Source organism: Berghia stephanieae, chromosome 1 (genome assembly GCF_034508935.2).
Source record: "Berghia stephanieae isolate SIO BIC M18660-M18661 chromosome 1, UCSD_Bste_1.3, whole genome shotgun sequence".
Classification (NCBI taxonomy): Eukaryota; Metazoa; Mollusca; class Gastropoda; order Nudibranchia; family Aeolidiidae; genus Berghia; species Berghia stephanieae.
Window position 1 is genome coordinate 20,261,078 of NC_088360.1, and position 20,686 is coordinate 20,281,763.

General features: G+C 36.5%; 1 protein-coding gene across 13 annotated transcripts in view; it reads left to right on the forward strand.

Moving 5' to 3' along the window:
* Positions 1-20,686, forward strand: part of LOC144970112 (spectrin beta chain-like) — a 255,001-nt gene that overhangs the window by 94,178 nt on the left and 140,137 nt on the right. For all 13 annotated transcript variants that reach the window (XM_078909351.1, XM_078909429.1, XM_078909368.1 and 10 more), the window contains exons 7-19: positions 980-1,095; positions 2,488-2,600; positions 7,892-8,079; positions 8,953-9,178; positions 9,675-9,806; positions 10,186-10,268; positions 10,561-10,699; positions 11,152-11,360; positions 12,419-12,596; positions 13,825-14,025; positions 14,862-14,957; positions 15,716-15,829; positions 17,305-17,523. In XM_078909351.1, the coding sequence (XP_078765477.1) occupies positions 980-1,095; positions 2,488-2,600; positions 7,892-8,079; positions 8,953-9,178; positions 9,675-9,806; positions 10,186-10,268; positions 10,561-10,699; positions 11,152-11,360; positions 12,419-12,596; positions 13,825-14,025; positions 14,862-14,957; positions 15,716-15,829; positions 17,305-17,523 (2,014 nt within the window). The remainder of the gene's footprint in view (positions 1-979; positions 1,096-2,487; positions 2,601-7,891; positions 8,080-8,952; positions 9,179-9,674; positions 9,807-10,185; positions 10,269-10,560; positions 10,700-11,151; positions 11,361-12,418; positions 12,597-13,824; positions 14,026-14,861; positions 14,958-15,715; positions 15,830-17,304; positions 17,524-20,686) is intronic.

Here is a 20,686-nt window from a genome sequence, read left to right on the forward strand (position 1 = left end):
TATACCCATTAATCTGTCCATCTCGACATTCTATTCCAATTTCTTTATTCCAGCCGTCAGCTTGCTATAATCCAATGTCTGCTTGTGCGTTTGTGTGTCTGTCTGTCTGTTTGTCAATCCGTCAGACGACCTGCCTCTCCATCTATCCATTTGCCTTCTGTATTGTTCATTTTCTGTCGTTGTGTCTGTTTATTTGCTTGCATATCTATTTTGTACACTTTTTAGTCGGTATGTCTTTCTGTACATATGTCTATCTATCTCTATCCATCTAAACTATTGACATTACGCCCGCCCTTCTTAAACGTGTCTCCTTTATTCTGCCTTAATCTGAAAACCATTTTTTTAAAAATTGTCCAGAAAAGTGGTCCTTCAGATATTGATCAATTTTAATGACCTTCATCTCGTCAAACACTCTCAAACCTGGGACTTACATGACATCGGGTAGCTGGGTCTGTTAGATCTGGTGGAAAGTACTTTGTGATAGAATAGCGTCCTATCCGAAGGGTAACAAAGCAATTTCTATTCTTCATTTCACGCTATAAAAACTGGGAAAGAATTCGGCTCTATAGGCCCAAAGGCTCTGAAGGATTACAGTTGTCCGTGACCCGTGCAGGCAGCATTAAAATAAATTCAGGGATGTTTAGTAACTGAATAAATTATACGAGCGTTTTCAATGATGTAAAACTGATCGTTGAAGATAGCCATGTAATGATATGTGCACATCTGTTATATCTATATTATTATTATGAACTGTCATGATATAATATGGTTACATTACCATTACAATTTGCAACAATTATATTTGTAATAATATACCATTGGAATTGGATGGAAAGAATTACGTATTTTGGATAAAGGGAATTGAAACTAGAAAATAAAGAACAATGCAGAATATGTATTTTGTGGATGTGATGTGTTTGTTTGTACGTGTGTATTTTTAACCCCATGTCATATATATATTTTTTGTTTTCGACCATAGACCAGACTTAATCCAATATGAAAGGTTGGAGCCCACAGAGCATATCAACAACCTCAACAATGCCTTTGAAGTAGCCGACAGAGACTTGGGCATTGCCAAAATCTTGGATGCTGAAGGTAGGTGTGTCCGTCTTTGATGTTTTTGACATCTGTTTAAGCTTGTAGTGTCGAGTAAGAGTCCCATTTTCTTGCGGACTCTTGCGCCTTTCAGGCCTACTTGTTCCCTCTTCATCGAATATTTGGTGTTTAACTCTTTCAATCATTTATCTAAAAGCGTTAAAATAATACCGATATTGTCAGAAAACAAAAGAAACAAAAAACCACAACAAACATAAAAAAAAAAAAACCAAACAAAAAACAAAACAAACCCAAACAACCACCCCCCCCAAAAAAAAAACAAATAAAAAAACAAACAAACAAAACAAAAACAAACAAAAAACAAAAAAAACAAAAAAACAAAACAAAACAAAACAAAACCAAAAAATAAGGGCAAACCCAAAAACCAAAACAACAACAAAATAAAACAAACAAAACAACGAAAATAAAAGGGTTAAAAAAAAAAAGAAAAGAAACATAGAGCTAAACCAAAATATATTTATCAAAACTCTTTTAGAAATAAGAAAGACCGACATTTCGAAGCAGGCAAGCAAACATCTAGATAATTCATGGATTAAAACAAACAAAGGAAATGAAAAGGTGTTAAACGAGGACATACATTAAGCATGAATGGGTATAAGACTCCAACAATGCCGGGTATTCCAACTCTTCAAGTTGAAATTGGACTCCTGATTCGGATTGTAGCGACGTATAACCATTTGCAGATCTGATAACCCAAAGTTTTATGGGCTCATTGTTGAAACGGAAATACTATCAAACCAACGCAAAATATTTTCCCTTACAAATAGTGTTAAAACGAGCCCATGATTGCATTCGATTATCAAACCTGCTAATACGTACACGTTGGATGGGAGGAAGAAAAAGAGTACAACAACATAATCAGTCGGATGGTGAAAAGGTTTGAACTGAGATATTGCCTAGTGTAGTTAGAAGTTCAATTTTTAAAAATCAAAAATGAGTTCTTGTCATAAATTATTAATTCAACCCTTTTTGTACATCTTAGGGAAATATCAAAGCTTAATATCACTTCTAAATATTTTTTACAGCTAGTCAAGTTGAAAAAGTATGAAATTTGAGAAAAATTGCTGGTTACCTTTCCCATACATCTGACCATAACTTCATGAAAAATCATCCGATTAAATTCAAATAAAGATTAAACAGCTCTGGGAAGGGAGCATATTCTTTCAGAAAATGAAAAAAACAAAACAAAAGACAAACAAAAACAACAACAAACAAACAAACAAAATGCAAATCCAAAATTTTCACCTTCCGACTGATTGTGTCATGCACTTACACATATTGCACACTATGATTGTGTCACTTTATGGAAAAAAATAATTAACTAAATTTGCATTTTAATTTTAACTTTATTTTGCTTTTTGTTTTATCCAGACGTGGACGTCAACCGACCAGATGAGAAGATTATCGTGACATACGTGGCCTCTTACTACCATTACTTTGCCAAGATGAAGTCTGAGATGACAGGGGGAAAGAGAATTGCCAAGGTAAAGGCCATTCTAGATTTTTAAAAGTAATCAAAAAAAAAAAAAATATCAAAAAATCAAAGTCTATTGATGCTTTGCGTTTAGGTACAATACTCGCAACATCCGCCAGCCGGATTTAATGTACCAACAGATGAAACTATGTGTAACCTTAAACGTTTATTGTCTGATTGATAGAATTTGGTGAGACTACTGATTATTAAAACAGTAGAAAAGAGCCGAGTAACGCCAATGTCGTTCATTCAATAGATTCACAGTCCTGTTTATAAATATGGTAGAATATTGTAAAGAAAATGTGCGTCTATGCCAAACTTGAGCTTTTATGTTGTGCAATATCCACAAAATGTGCTCAAAGCGGTTTAAAAGGGACCACAAGCCACCAGCAACACATAACATGCAAGTTATTACGATACATGAAGTCGCCTTTAGGGCTTTATTACAATTTTCTTTCGGCATACACATTCTGTGATGGGCAAGGCACTTATCTTGTACCTTATTGCGGTGATAAAAATATGAGTAAAGGGCCTTTTCAATACTTAGCTTTGCGGTGTCCACAATGGGACTCGACCCCAGGACCTACCTGTCAAAAAGCTATTGCTCTACCACAACACCACTAGGACGCAATTATATTATTGTAAAGTACTAAGGTACATAGATCATACTAGCTATGGCGGAGGTAAACGAACTCACCAACATACCCTTAGTACTTTACAATAATATAATTGCGTCCTATTCAAAGGGTAGCAAGCAATTGTTACTGTCCCTTAATCCAAAAAGTAAAAAAAAAAAAACCGGGATAAACTCCTTCTTTACAGACCTCGCGGCTTTGAAGGACATCTTTCATAAGTAAACAATAAAAAGGTTGTTTTTTTAATGAATGAATATGGCTTCCCAGTCTCTATGGACGCTTGTCGTGAATGTGTGCGTCACTTCGAGTTTGTCAGTCTGTTTCTATTATCCAGTTAGTAATTTGCCTCCATAAATCTCTGTATATTTTTTTTTTTTTGATAAAGGAAATTACTAATATTATTGTCCACCTTATTGAGTAAACGTGCTGTTTCGACGCATCTTCTTCATTAGTCACCGGTAAACACGCACCTAAATGCACTCAGGCTTTTACAATGATTGACCACCATTTGTTAACGTTAGTCAACGTGTCAAAATTAGTGTGACTTCCCATTCATTAATGGTCAGTTGGATTGGCGAGTCTTTTACAATTTGTAAGGGTTAAATGTGGCCAGTCATCTCATCATCTCAAGACGGTATACTATGTCGGGGTCAATCAGGTGCTTCAAATTGAATCTTAATCTCAACTCATATATATATATATATATATATATATAATATATATATATAATATATATATATATATAAGAGAATGTGACTCGATAATATCAAGAAATGGGCAGGTATAAGGTCATACGAACTGATAGAGACGAGTGGACCCCGATTATGTGAAGACTGCATCCCGCAACTATTCCCTCGATGGCAAACTAGTTATGGGAGTGAGTGAGTGAGTGAGTTATAAAATATGAGTTTTAAAAAATACCTTCATTCTGCCATAGCCTGTTTAAAAAAAAATCACGTATTTATACATTTTTGCCAGAAAACTGGTCCTTCAAATATCGATCGATTAAAATGACTTCCTAAAGTCCCAGGTTTGAGAGTTCTTGCAAAAGATAAGAATAATTTTAATCGATCGATATTTTGAAGGACGAGTTTTCTGGCCAAAATTTTGAATACGTGTTTTTATTATTTTTTTTTCTTTTTATTTCAGAGTACGGTAGCAATTTTGAGCATGAGTTTTGTTTCTTAAACTTAAAAAAAAAACAAAAAACTTTCTCCGGTCACCCATTATTTGGACTAAATTTTCTCCATATGATTCATTTAAATTAAATTGAGCTTTATATAGCGCAATATCCACTAAATGTGCTCAAAGCGCTTTGCAAGGGGTCCCTGGTCAACAGCAACATTTAACATGTAGGACGGGCCATGACGCCTGTTCGGCGATATTACAATTTTTCGGACAAAGACAACGCTATTAACGGTCAGGTACTCATTTTACACTTGAGTACGGTGAGAGAATGTGAGTCAAGAGCCTTTTCCAAGGACTCAACTATCCGCCGAGCGCGAGGCTCGAACCCAGGACCTTACGATCCGAAAGCGGGTGTCATACCACTAGACCACATAGCCGGGGATAACTCCAAATTGACGCTATGGGGCTCATAATTTATTGTATAGATTGTAAATCATTGATCTCTGGTTAGGTAACTTTGGTCATCCGTGTGTGCAGGAGTTACCTGCCCATCCGTCACACTCCGGGGCAAGCTGTCCGCATATTTCACGGTCTCATTCATCACTATCATCAACATTAGTACGTGTACTAGCTACCTACAATGTGAATTGGGAGTTAGTACGGGCGACAATGATTTCTTTCATCAATGAGTTTGGGGGGGGGGGGTGGGAGGAGGGGGGCATCATTGGCTCATCATTTAAATGATTGGGGTGGTAGTTATTTGGTGTTGGTCATGGTGGTGGTGATGATGATGATGATGATGATGATGATGATGATGATGATGATGATGACGATGGTGGTGATGGTGACGATGATGATGATGATGATGATGATGATGATGATGATGATGATGATGATGATTACGATGGTGGTGATGGTGACGATGATGATGATGATGATGATGATGATGACGATGATGATGATGATGATTATGGTGCTGATGATGATGATGATGATGATGATGATGATGATGACGATGATGATGACGATGATGAAGGTGATGATGATGATGATGGTGATGATGATGATGATGATGATGATGATGATGATGATGATGATGATGATGATGATGACGATGGTGGTGATGGTGACGATGATGATGATGATGATGATGATGATGATGATGATGATGATGATGATGACGATGATGATGGTGCTGATGCTGATAGGGGGATGATGATGATGATGATGATGATGATGATGATGATGATGATGATGATTCGGAAGTACACAGCCTCTGACAAAAACGAGTCCATAGCTTTTTGGATTATCAGACTTGAATATAAGTACACTCTGGTACTGGTATAAATAATGATGCCTAACAGGTGACCTGTCCTGTAAGAATTGAAGCGATTGTTCCATATGCTTGCGTAGGGAATAAATTAAGCATTATAAAGCTTAGTGATTATAATATAAAACATTGTGGACGCATGAACATTTCCGTGTAAATACTCTTTTTAAATAAGTATCCGTATTTATTTCCTTTAGTCAAATGTATAACGGCGACGATGATGATAGATATGACCCTGGGTGGGGATCCTGACCTCCCATAGTGGGCAGGGAGGTACATACTGTGTCTTCTATCCCCCCATTCCCGTTTTCCAATTGTTCCCTGTCATTGTCTTGGAATGAGATTATTTAGTTTTGTCCTGATCCTTGCCGGAGTTCCTTGGCTGGGAGGGATATACTCGAATGTATAGTTATAGTTTTGGGAGATGATATTTTTTTCCTTGTAAATCATCTCTCTGTTATGCATTGTATTATGTTTAGTTTACATATTATATTATATGATTGGTAAACATTTGAGTGTATTCCTCTTAGCTGGGACCTGTGCTTGTGTCTGGATGAGACTTTTAGGTGATCTCAAACTGAGTAATTTGGCGGTGTGCTCTTGGAATCTACATCTGTTTCCTATTTGAACCAATTCCCATTTGTCTTACCTTTTCTTTTGTGCTTTAATTGTAATTCTAGAACTTTTAATTATCCCATTTTCTTCCTTTTTACTGGCGCTGATATGACCTTAATGTGTTGCAAGCGCCGTAAAACCCTTAAAATTAATAATAAAATAAATAGATATGACCCACCGTCTCAAACGACTATCTCTATCTATCGAACGGCTAATGTGGTTGTGTGGTATAACACTCGGTTTAGGATCGGAAGGTCCTGGGTTCGAATCCAGCTCTGAGCGGCGCATAGTTGAGTCCTTGGAAAAGGCTCTTTACTCACATTATCCCACCGTACTCAGGTGTATACTGAGTACCTGACCATTAACAGAGTTGTTTTTGTCGGGGAAAAATGTAATTTCGCCTAATAGGTGTCATATCTCGTTCTATATGTTAAATGTTGCTGTTGGCTAGGGGCCCATTGTATAAAAAAAATAATTAAAAATTGAGCCTTATATAGCGCAACATCCACTAAATGTGCTCAAAGCGCTTTACAAGTTACAAGGGGTCCCTGGTCAACAACAACATTTAACATGTAGGACGGGACATGCCGCCTGTTAGGCGATATTACAATTTTTCGGACAAATACAACGCTGTTAACGGCCAGGTACTCATGTTACACCTGAGTACGGTGAGAGAAAGTGAGTAAAGAGCCTTTTCCAAGGACTCAATTATGCGCCGAGCGCGAGGCTCGAACCCAGGACCTTCCGATCCGAAAGCCAGTGTCATACCACAAGACCACATAGCCGCACTTTGAGCAATTTGAGCACGTTTTATGGGATATTGCCCTAATATTAATGTTCAAGTTTAAGTTTTAAGTTTTAATACTGTTTGTAACTAAATGTTCATATTTTATTTCCTTTTGTAAAAATTATAACGACAACGATGATAATAATTGTAATGTTGTTAGTGATGTTAATACGAATGTCTCATTTCGTACAAGGCCCATCTTGTACAGTCACAACACGTTACTGGCCTCAAGGCTTTGAGTGTTTTCCACATGAATAATTTGAGATACTGAATACAAATGTCTATTGTAACTCCGTTTTTTTTGGCTCGTAAAATGCTTTTATATACTACAATAAATATAATATTTTAATGGGTTATAAAAAGAATTTATGCTTTTATGTCAATGGAGTTTTGTATTAATTTAATTGAAGTTGTGTATCAATTTAATTGGAGTAAAGATCAACCCATAAGATGTAGAAACAACTGAAAGGATAGTTATATATTGCGAATGATGTATACGTATAGAGTGAAATTGTGTGTGTGTTGTGTGGGTTCGTATGTGTGTTAACAGCTGGAAAGATAGATAGATAAACGAGAGAGAGAGAGAGAAAGAGAGAGAGAGAGAGAGGGAAAGAGAGAGAGAGAGAGAGAGAAGGAGAGAGAGATAGATAGAGAGAGGGAGAGAGAGAGAGAGAGAGAGAGAGAGAGAGAGAGAGAGAGAGAGAGAGAGAGAGAGAGAGACTAGTACCTTCCGAATGAATTCCAATATTTTGTTTACTAATAAGATCCGTTCTTAATTATGAATTGCAATATTTTGTACCAATCAGATCGTAGGCATGATGAGAGACGTCGAGAAGATGCAGGACGATTACGAATCTTTGACGACTCAGCTGCTCAACTGGATTCAGGAGAAGATCAAGCTACTCAACAGTCGAGATTTCCCCAACTCTCTAGAGGGGATCCAGAAAGAACTGATCGGATTCAAAGATTACATGACAGTTGAAAAACCACCAAAGTAAGTGAATGAATTTTAACATGTATTTTGCTTGACGTATTTCTAATTTCATTCTGGCCTCATCTGGGTCCGTCCATTTTGGCACCTTGTTCTTGTGGTTTAACACGGAGTTGTGGCAATGTGTCTTGCAAAGCGTGACTTGACTTATGCCTCTTGGCTCCTGGTGGAGCATAAGGCCTCAACAGCACTCTTCCATCTTCTTCTGTCCTTGGCACAGACCTTTGCCTCACTCCAGGTAAGATTGGAGACGATCAGATCTTGGTGAAGGCTTCTCCTCCACGTCTGTTTTGGACGACCCCGTTTCCTCTTGCCATGTGGATTCCATTCGAGAGCCTGTTTGGTAATATTGCAGGGCTCTTTCCGCAGGGTATGGCCAACCCATCTCCACTTTCTGCGTCTGACCTGGACATCCATTTGTTCTTGGTTTGTTCTTGTCCAAAGGTCAGCATTTGGCACTTTGTCAAACCATTTCAACCTGAGTATTTGTCGAAGACAGCGATTGACAAAAGTTTGTATCTTGGCTGATGTGGTCAAGGTTGTTCGCCAAGTCTTGCAAAGCGTAGGCAACAAAATTTGTGTCAATTGTCATGCTGGAAATCCTAGGACTTGATGGGAATTTAAGTGTTTCGAGATTTACATTCCTTGGCTGAATGCTGTTTGCTCTACATTTGTTCAATTTAAAACAGTTCCTTTTCATAATTTTATCTTGCACTAGAATTAGCGCAGATAAACTTCTTTTTCTCTTAACTCTTTGACCATTACATAATATTTGTTTTCTGGAGCTGAAATTACATAAAAGGTCAATAAGCGTTCATAAAGTAAAAACAAACAACATGTAGCCTTACTTTTTGTTTGTTTTGTTTTACTCATCAGATATCGGGAGAAAGGTAACATAGAAGCCCAGTACTTCAACATCCAAGCCAGACTGAAGGCCAACGGCCAAAAAATGTACATTCCACCAGAAGGTCAGCTGATCCATGACATAGAGACGGCATGGCTTCAGTTGGAGAGATGTGAGCACGGCCGAGAGGTGGCCCTCAAGGATGAACTCATCAGGCAAGAAAGGCTGGAGCAACTGGCAAGGCGGTTCTTACGCAAGGTAACAAATTCTTCAGTTTCAAGTTTGAGTTGATTGTCCTTTTAAACCATAATAAGATTTATTGGTCGCTGGGAAGTTATTGGTGATGGAGAGCAGGAGAGGGGAGGGGCCGGAGAGGGTGGGGGGGGGGACTTTAATGTTGTCACAAGTCATTCCCGTGTCATGTGAGATTTTTATACTTAAATCACATTACATTTCCAATATAATAATTTGTAACCAAAAAATTCAACAAAACATGTCCGAAACTATAGCTCTTGGCTTTTTACAAATTTGCAATCTGACAATGTAATATGCCCATAATTTTGTGCTTCTCCACATAATGATTAGAGCCAAAAGTGTTTGCATATATGATTAGCTATTTTCTGTTGATGATATAAGCAAACGGTAGCTAAGAAATGAATATTGCCCTTTCCTGATTGGCCTCATGCGACATACCTGCATATTTTCTCACACTAAATTAGGTATTGTTTAATGTATTGTATTCGTTCATCAACAGGCTGCCATCAGGGAATCCTGGTTGAGTGACATGGAACAAATCCAGGAGGAGAATATTATCTGCAACAACGCAACCCAGACAGAGGCGGCCATGAAGAAACACGAAGCCATTAGTGCCGAGATATTGGCAAGGGTAAGTCAAGGAAATGAGAAAAGGGAGGGAATGCATTTGAAATATAGAGTTGTGTAACTTTATTTCAGAGGTGTATTGTTTTGACGTTTTTCGTAAAATATTGTCATTTAAAGAAAAGAAATAAAAAAAAAACGGAAAAAAGAAGAGAAAAGAAGACCAAAACATCTTTTGCGTTATTTATAGCAATACAAGATTTCTTGATGACTTTGTCTCATCTTTTTTTTTGGTGTTATTTAGATGTATTTATCTGTTATTTTGTTATGGTTATGCCCCTTTGAATACAAGCGATTCCATGTTTCAAACTTAAGAAATTAAATGGTAGTGTTTTCTTTTATTGCTTCTTTTCTTCTAATCCAATAAATCATTCATGGCTCTACAGAAAGACCGATTCCGAGCTCTCAACAGTTTGGCATCAGAACTTGTACAAGGAAATTACAGAAACAAACAAAAAGTCAAACAAAAGTAAGAATTTATATGAAGAATATACTATTTAATAAGTATGTTTTTTTATTTTTTCATGATGCATCTTCTGCATTCTAATTTTTAGTTTTATCAAACCTTAGATAATAAAGAGCAGAAAGCAAATCAAAGTTCTAACAATGAGCAACGTACATAGATTTTTTAACCACTCTTATAAGCTTTATACATTCTAAAATATAATATCTATTTTATGGATTAGTACATTGCAAAAAGAGATAAAGTTTCGTCCAAACCAAATCAGCACTTATTTTCTATTGTTGATTTTTATTTGCAGAGATCAAGAAGTAATGGCAAGGTGGCGTAAATTACTAGACAATTTGGAAGCCAGAAAGCAAATGTTGTCTGGATTCAGTAACCTCATGTCCATGTTCAGAGAAATTGAAAGTATTGGAGAGGAGCTGGGAGAAGTCGAGGTAAGTTGGTTTCATTAGCATTTACTTAAAACGGATCTTAAGATGATGTAGAAGGCTATCATTCTTAAATGATTCTACCTTGTTCAACTTTTTTTTTCAATGTAAATTTTCACAGTTTGTCGGGGCCATAGTTTACACGGGAATACCAAATTAATGATTAAAATTATTTTCAGATAAGTTCTTGGTATTTTGAAATAATGAATATTGATACGTTTGAAGATAAAGAATGATGCATTGTTAGGGTTTTAGACACATGAGAAAGAAGGAGAGTACCGACACAAAATGGCGGATCCAAAAAAAAACGTGCAGTGTTTAATACATATTACGTTTTTTTGTTGTATTCAAATGCATGGCTGTCGGTGGCCGATTTTAAAATGAGAGTATAGTTTAACATCTTATATTTAGTTGACATTTCTTAATAACCTTTTATATTTACAATTTATTTTTCAAAGTCTAAAGTTAAAGTGGAGGATGTGGGCAAACACCTACAGGGTACAGAGGATCTGCTTCAGCAACACGCCCTCCAAGATGCCCAACTCAATGCTCTGAGCAAACGGATCCGAGCATTAAACCGGAAGTCGTCGCAGATTGGCGGGAACGGCAGTGCAGAGGCAAAGCATCTGGACAAAAAGTTGGAGGAACTGAACAAAGAATTAGCCAGGTATCTTTATTGTAGGGTTTAATAATAAAATACCTAAGACAGGAAAATGTGAAGTTAGTATTTGTAACCCATCATCATCTAACTAATCATCATCATCATCATCATCATCATCATCATCGTCATCATCACATCAATAACAGCTACAACATTTACAACGACAACAACGGCAACAGCAAAAAGAAGTAATAATGCAATGCAGTAAATTAAAAAAACAAAAAACAAAACAAAACAAAAAAACAAACAAAAACAAAATTAAACAAAAACCCTATTGACATTGGCTGCAACAATCGATTTTAAATTGTTTGGGGCAATGCTAGCGAGAAAAATAATTCCAGAAAATTTGCTATGATCTGATTACTCTAATTAAGATTAATCTATCTCAATATTACTGTTTTAAATTGCCATAAAAATTCTTCATTTGTATCTGTCATTGTAAAATTCATCCAGATGGCCTCAAGATGAAGAAATAAATATACGTGCATTGTTGGTATATTCTTGGAATCTACATCTGTCCCTTATTTAAGCCAATTCCTCTTTGTCTATACCATTTTCTTCTATTTACTGGCGCTGAAATGACCTAAATCGCCACAAGCGCCTTAACCCCCACCATACCAACTATAGGAAAATCGTCACATTTGTTTCGATACAACCAACATTTTTTAAAATTAAAATTTCTTTTGTACATCATAAAATTTAAATAAAATGAACAGTGTGTTGTAGAGTATGCTTTGCTAAGAAATTATGTATGGCAAGAACTTACTGCTATTGTGTTTGAGTGATAAAATATCTATTTTTTTTGTTGTGTTAGTTGGGTGTGAAGTTTTAGGGAAAATCCTGAAAATGGCTGGTAAGTAGAGAATTAAAACCCTTCATAAAAACAAACAAATGAAATTTGGAGGTGAAGGATCCTGCTGAGCCTTTCCATATTCCATACAATTTCCAATACAAAATACAACTCAACTCAGGGTTACCAATTCATTATGACTATTTGATTCTGATTGTATCTAGTCTTGCTGCATGGCTATTCTATTCACACGTGAATATTTTGTTTTTCTCAGGGTACAAAACCTAAGCGATTCCAGAAAAAACAACCTGAAGACGGCCAAACGTTACTATCAGTTTCTAGAAGACACGGAGGAAGAGGACAGATGGGTGGCAGAAAAGATGGACGCTGTCAAATCGACCAATTTTGGCAAAGACCTGAATGCTGCTCTTATGCTTGTGAAGAAACATGAGGTAAAATCCTTAATTAAAGACTATCCTTAAAAAAAAGATGTGTATGAAACAGTGCCGGAAAAAAGCAGAGATGTAAATGTTGCTGCTCTAAGCTCGAAGAAATAAATAACAATGTGAAATTCAATGTAAGCTTCAATTGGATATACGAAAACAGATAAAATGGACGTTTCGGGTTTCCCCTTTATCAACAAAACAGGATGAATTCATCCTGTTTTGTTGGTTTCGGAGTTACCCCTTTATCAACAAAACAGGATGAATTCATCCTGTTTTGTTGATAAAGGGGAAACCCGAAACGTCCAGTTTATCTGTTTTCTTATATCAAATTGAAGCTTACATTCAATATCCCTTTGTCTTACTTTTTCTTGGGTGCTTTAATTGTAATTCTAGAACTTTTTACTATCCCATTTTCTTCCTTTTTACTGGCGCTGATATAACCTAAATGTGTTGCAAGCGCCGTAAAACCCTTAAAAACAAAAAACAAACATTCAATATCACATTGTTATTTTTGACAAGGCAGAGAGAAAATTACAAGAAAAAAAATCATCCCAACAAATCAGCCTGCTTCGACTAGGAATCGAACCCCAGACTTCCTGATTTGATAACCTGATTTGTTTTGCCCTGCTTCATGCACACTGTCCAGATCTTTACCTTGCACCGGCTGGTATCTGCTCTCTAATTTGTCACTTGGATATGTTAAAACTCCTTGTTGTCAAATGTTCGAAAAATGATTTTATGTTAGTGTATCTCAGATTAGATTATTAAGGAAAACAAAATTAATAAAATGTAATGGTAATGATAATATTAAAATAAGAATATTGATCATGATAATAAAATAATGATGATAATAACAATATTAAAATAAGAATATTGATCATGATAATAAAATAATAATGATAATAATAATATTAATAATAATAATAATAATAATAATATAATAATAATAATAATAATAATAATAGTAATAATAATAATAATAATAATAATAATAATAATAATAATAATAATAATAATAATAATAATAATAATAATAATAATCATAATAATAATCATAATAATATTTTGTTGGATCCCCAAAAGGATTTTTTTTTTTGTACAAACGTTTTATAATTTACATAATATTAAGGATATTAAACTAGACAGGAAATGTCATAATATAATATTACCATCCATTATTACCTTGCAAACACTAAAAAACAACAACTTGTTCTTCCTTGCTATCTGCATGTAGGCTTTAGAAGCCGAGATGCAAAGCAGATGGAAAAGATGCGAGCAGATTTGCGGGGTGGGCCAAGATTTAGTGAACCAAGGCCATCCAGCCCGTGCAGAGATAGGCAGCCGAATCAAGGCTTTGATGGACAAGTGGAACAGACTACAGGAGGCTGCTGCCAATAGGAAGATCAAATTGGATGATTCCATTGAAGCTCAACAGGTAATTTTTTCTTACTTGTTGTTTTGATTAGTAGCTGTAATGAGTTGATTGTCCATTTATGGGACAGCGTGGCTCAGCGGTACGGTCTTTGCTTCGTACACAAAAGGTAACGAGTTCGATCACCCGCCGCTGCGTTGTCTGGCCTTGAGCAAGTCACCTAGCCCTAGCTCACTTTGCGGCGCTGCACTGCGGCTGACGCCTGGTTTATTCCAGTCTTCCCTTGGAATAGACCCTAAAGAAAAATTTCCTCTTAAGGATGAATAAAGGGAATTTTTTTATTTTAAATTTATTGATGATGAGCCACCACTTTTCGGGGTTTTGATACACGATTATATTATTATAGCTGAAGCAAAAGAACAAATGATGCTCTTTTATGAGATAATATGCATGTTCGTCAGGTCGTGTTAAAATTTGTTTATCAAAATTTTTGATTTATCATCATCATCATCATCATCATCATCATCATCATCATCATCATCATCATCATCATCATCATCATCATACTTATCATTATCATCATCATCATCATCATCATCATCATCATCATCATCATCATTAGCATCATCATCATCGTCATCATGATCATCATCATCATACTTATCATTATCATCATCATCATCATCATCATCATCATCATCATCATCATCATCATACTTATCATTACCATCATCATCATCATCATCATCATCATCATCATCATCATACTTATCATTATCATCATCATCATCATCATCATCATCATCATCATCATCATCGTCACTTTATAATTTACTCATGTAAACCGCATCCTTGAAGCATTGCCATCAAATACAACCAACTCTCTGTTCTACACACAGTACTATGCTGATGCCAATGAGGCCGAGTCGTGGATGACGGAAAAGATGCCTTTGGTTTGCAGTGATGACTATGGCAAAGACGAGGCAAGCGCTCAGGTGAGGAACGAAATCATTCTTGTCCCGCATACGTTTTAAACGATAGTCTTTGCAAATATTTGATAAGCTCTTTAGACAACATGTTCTAAATTCAAAATCCATTGCTTAAAAAAAAAGAACAAAACAAACAAACAAATAATCAATCAATCAATCAATCAATCAATCAATCAATCAATCAATCAATCAATCAATCAATCAATCAATCAATCAATCAAACAAACAAACAAACAAACAAACAAACAAACAAACAAACAAACACACACACAAACACAAACAAACAACAAAACGTTGGGCATCAAGTTCTACAGCATGAAAATGTCAAACAAATGAAATAATTCATATTTTATTAGCATTACATATTGTTCATGTTAAAAAAAAACACGCAAAAAAAAACCAACAAAAAAAAAACAAAACAAAAAATAAAACAACCCCTCTCCCCCCCGCCCCCCCCCCCCCCAAAATACCAAACAAACATAAATACAAAAGAAAAAAAAAAAAAAACCAAACGAAAAATAAACAGCAAAAAATCACCAAATTTCACGTCAACCAAAGAAAACAAAAGGCAGAAGAGAAAATTTTTGTTGTTGAAAATGTTACAGTTTATTTTCTTTTCATTTTCTCTTTATTCATGTAATTATTTACTCATTTTTTGCTCATTAACTTCTACATCTTTTATTTATTCTATCACATAGAATCTAGTTGGTTTTCTTTTCACTTGTTTTGTTTGTTTTTTTCTTTTTCTTTTTCTTTTAAAACAGGCTCTTCTTTCTCGTCATAACCGTTTGGACCAAGACATCAAGGCTTTCAACGGGGAAATCAAAAGATTAGATGAGTGGGCCGTTATGATGACAAAAGCAGCAAGTGAACACAAAGTAAGTCCCAGTGGGGCCTTTCGTCGCTATAATGGATTATTAATCAAATACATCTTTGTATATCGCCTTCCCCCCCAAAAAAAAACTAATGTAAATGTTGCTGCTCGAAGCTAGAAGAAATAAATAACAATGTGAAATTGAATGTAAGCTTCAATTTAAAATACGAAAATAGATAAAATGGACGTTTCGGGTCTCCCCTTTATCAACAAATAAGGATGAATGAAACACTACAGACGAATGAGATAATGTGGTAGTGGCGTTAAGATATCTTAACAATGTCACTACCACATTATATCATTCGTCTGTAGTGTTTCTTTCATCCTTATTTATTGATAAAGGGGAAACCCGAAACGTCCATTTTATCTGTTTTCGAATATTAAATTGAAGATTACATTCAATTTCACCAACAAAATTATGAGACCGACAAGACTAGTGTGAAGCAACTTGAACTTTAAGACAATGAAATCAACTTAGTGGACATTTATATATATTTTAATTAGATCACCCTTAGAATATCAGGGTAGGATTCACTGATCATTCATGTGCAACTTTCAACATTCTTTTATTTTCTGTTCGTTTATAATTAAGTTTAGAAAATGAAAGCTTTTTTCTTTTTGTTCAGTTAAAGAATATTTAGCCATATAGAAAAGACCTAAACGACACAAGTGATATTACGCCTCTGTAATATTTAACAAAATAAGAGGAAGCCATCAAAGATTGTGGTTCCCCACTCAAGAGTGGATGTCCGCTTGTAGGCCAAGCCTACTCTTTCACGTCATTGATGTTGAAACACTGGAATAGTTTCACATCTGCAATGAAAGAAAAGTACAATAGTCTGTAGAATCTTCAAAATTGAAGTTACAGACTTCAAAGGAAGAAGAAGGGTCTAAACCAGCCGATTCTTTCAAATTGGAATGTAAACCCCCCCCCCCAAAAAAAACAAACAAAAAACGTGAGCTTTTATATAGCGCAATATCCACTAAACGTGCTCTAAGCGCTTTACAAGAGGTCCCTGGCCAACAGCAACACATAACATGTAGGACGAGACATGACGCCTGTCAGGCGATATTACAAATTTTTGGGACAGAGACAACGCTGTTAACGGCCAGGTACTCATTTTACACCTGAGTACGGTGAGAGAATGTGAGTAAAGAGCCTTCTCCAAGGACTCAACTATGCGCAAAGCGAGGCTCGAACCCAGGACCTTCCGATCCGAAAGCGAGTATCATACCACTAGACCACATAGCCGCACAATGTAATGCTTCTTCAATGGAGCTCTAGAAATACCAGTGTAGGAAACGATGAAGAAGTTGAATTTTAGCTTCAGTTTAATCAACACTGCCAAATATCGGCATTTCTGCTTTATTATTTATAAAGAAGTGTATAAAATTCTTTTTTTTTTTTTTTGGATAATATATCTGTCACGATAGAAATTAAGTGTTTTCTCTCTTTTTTTCTCTCCCTTGTTAACACAGCTAACTCTCTCCAAATTCACTCCCGTGGAAAATGGAGAGAAAGAGGATGATGAGGCCGAGGAAGAAGAAGAGGAGGTGATAGAAGTGCCCCGAGAGATAGAAGTAGAAGAGGTGGTGGAGAAGGAGGTTTTGCAAGATGTGGTGGAAACTCGCAAGATTCCGCAAGTCAAGGCCATGTATCCGTACAAGGGACAGGGCATGAAGGTGGATAAAGGGGAGGTAAGTGTGAAAAGTATTATTATTGAATAAGTTTTATATTGAATTGTTTCCCTTGGTTCATAATACCGCGAGATAATGATTGCCCTGGGAGTCGTTTTGAATGAGGCACTTACCACATATTATTACCCTCCTCGACTCAGGTGCGAATGAGTACCGGTTTGTAGGCACTGGCATACATTTTAGATATGCTATTACATAGAAGGGGTACAAAGACGTAGGTTCAAGGTGTGAGACCAAAATTCACAGTGATCCAGTTGCATTACATTTATAACTCAGGCAAAATTTGGGCAAAAATTCCTCTCTTTCATCAATGACGCTATAAAACGAGCAGGATAAAGTCTTAAATTGGTGTATGGTCTAGGAAGGCTGACTTTTTAATTTTTTTAGATGATTTTATTTCTTCTATTTTACTTTCCGCTTTATCTAGCAGTGCAACAAATGCACTTTTCTAGAGTTTTGTTATTCGTGTGGAAACTGATTCTGCTGGCAAGACTATTTGATATTTTAATCAAGGGTATCAACTTCATGTGGAAATAACTCTCACACCTTCCTTGCCGCCAAATTCTTGTTCAACCCCCCCCCCTCCCCCCACCCCCGACAACTTTCTCTCACTCTGCCCCCCCCCCCCCCCTCTCTATCTCCTTTACACCATCTATCCACCACTACAATTTATTTTCTTTTTCCTTTCCCAGTCTATCCCTTCCTTCTTCCGCTTTCCATATACCGTTCTCTTTCTCCTCTCTCTTTCTCTCTCTCTCTCTCTCTCACACTCTTTATCCCTCTCTCTCTCTCTCTCTCTCTCTCTCTCTCTCTTTCTTTCTTTCTCAGACACCACCACCCTCTAACATTGCATTGTTATAATGTAAACGTTTTCCAAAGCGTTCTCCTTTCGAGTCTGGTAACCCAAATTGTTATGTTTCTGGATTTTGCTATGGATAAAAATCTCAAACCGATAGCTCTACAACCACAATGGTTAGATATATTAAAAGCCAACACTCGCGTTCTGTTGGAATCTTGCTTTTAATTACGTGTAGGTATCTAGTTAAATGTTGAATACAGCATTCTCAAAATATATGTCGCATACATTTTGGAATTGTTAAAAATAATATCGAATTTCAAATGATAATCATATTGCTTTAGGCCCAATACGGGACATGGGCGTATATCGATATTAGGGTTGCACTGGAAAAGGGTGAACAGGGAGAGATTAAATGACGAAGCTTTAAGTTAAAGGACTGAAATATCGACGGGTGTATTCATGATATACGTTTATGTATATACTCACAACATCCGCCAGCCAGATATAACGTACCAACACACAAAACTACGTGCAACCTTGAACGTTTATAACATGACTGATATATTTAATGGAGAACTGATTATCAAAATGTCTGTCTAAAAACAGTAAACAATAACAAAGAGCTGAGTGACGTCAATATCGTTTTCTCCTATATGGAACAATGAAACCACTAAAAGTCATGATTTACGACAAAGATCGTATCCGTGCGTTTGTTTTTGGAAGGATTTGGATCCCCAAACTTTCCGTGTTAAGTATTTTCTTCTTTTATTTGAAGCTGTTAAACTTATTTTTGTTCGTTATAATAATATTTGTGAGCAGCGTGGCATAGGAGTATACTATTTAATCAATAACCACTAAATATTGAACCCAATTCCATCGCGTAACTGGGGGGCCTTATTGAGCAAGCCACATCAACCAAGCCTTTTTGTGGTATTACACTGAGGCTAACGCCTGGGTTATTCCAATCTTCTTTTGAAATAGACCTTAAAGAAATATTTCCAATTTAGGATAGATATTGACAATTTTTCTATATCTGTTTTTTAAAACTTGTTGCAACACCGTGGACGTCACCCATAGTCTGTGACCTCACCGGCGGAAAAGGCTTTCCGGTGAAAGCGGCTTGAGACACTTCAAAACCAAATTGACGTTCTCTCTGTAAGGTGACGTCCAATCAAGGGACGCTACTCTTCCGCTAATCTCATTCCCTATAGTTAAAATAATTGACATTACTTTTCTTTCTTGAGGAGAACATGGGATTCGCATCTCTGTCGTACTCTGAAAATCACGTATTTTAAATTTTGTCCAGAACGCTCGTCCTTCAAGTATCGATCGATTAAAGTGAACCTCATCTTGGCAAAAGCCTTCAAACCTGGGACTTGCGAAGTCCAGGTTAGAGAGCTTTAGCCAAGATTAGGGTAGGGTAGTTTAAATCGATCGATAAATTTGACGAGATTTCTGCCAAGATTTGAAAAATACTTTTTCTTTCGAAGTGACTAGTCTCATCCCCGGGATGCTAGTCTTCATAATAGTATAAAAAGTAGTCCACAATTGTTGTATGTTTAATCCAAAGGTTGTAATGCAGTAATTTGTTAAGTTTCTTGTCACAAGTTGCACAATTAAAAAAAAAAATCAATCAAATCCAAATCGCAAAAAGCCGGCGACGTTTTTTTCGGTAATCCAATCGGCCGGGGGGGGGGGGGGGGGGGGGGGGGGGGGGGGGGGATGAGAATAGAGGCAGCCTTTTTTTTTTCAGAGTACGATAGATAGATCGGTTCTTCCGTCATTGATGAAAAAAAAGTCGTAATTCAAAAAACGTTTTTTTTTAATTGAGCTTTATATAGCGCAATATCCACTAAATGTGCTCAAAGCCCTTTACAATGGGTCCATGGCATTTAACATGTAGGACGGGACATGCCGCCTGTTAGGCGATATTACAATTTTTCGGACAAAGACAACGCTGTTAACGGCTAGGTACTCATTTTACACCTGGGTACGGTGAAAGAATGTTAGTAAAGAGCCTTTTCCAAGGACTCAACAAAGCGCCGAACGCGAGGCTCGAACCCAGGACCTTCCGATCCGAAAGCGAGTGTCATACCCCTAGACCACATAGCCGCACAATTTGGGCAAAAAAAAAAAAAGAATTATAATTCATAAATCACTCGATCCAGATGAATGCCGACTTATCCAAGTCTCGAGTCTGAGTCTTCTTTCAGATCTAATGATTATTTATCACTTTCTCACAAAGCTGGTGGCCGCCATCTTCATCTTTCAGTATGTAAAGTAAAACTGTGCGCGCTGGTGGGTGAGTGGGGGCAAAATCGCCGAGTGGTTAAGGCATTTCACTACGACTCGGAAGGTCCTGGG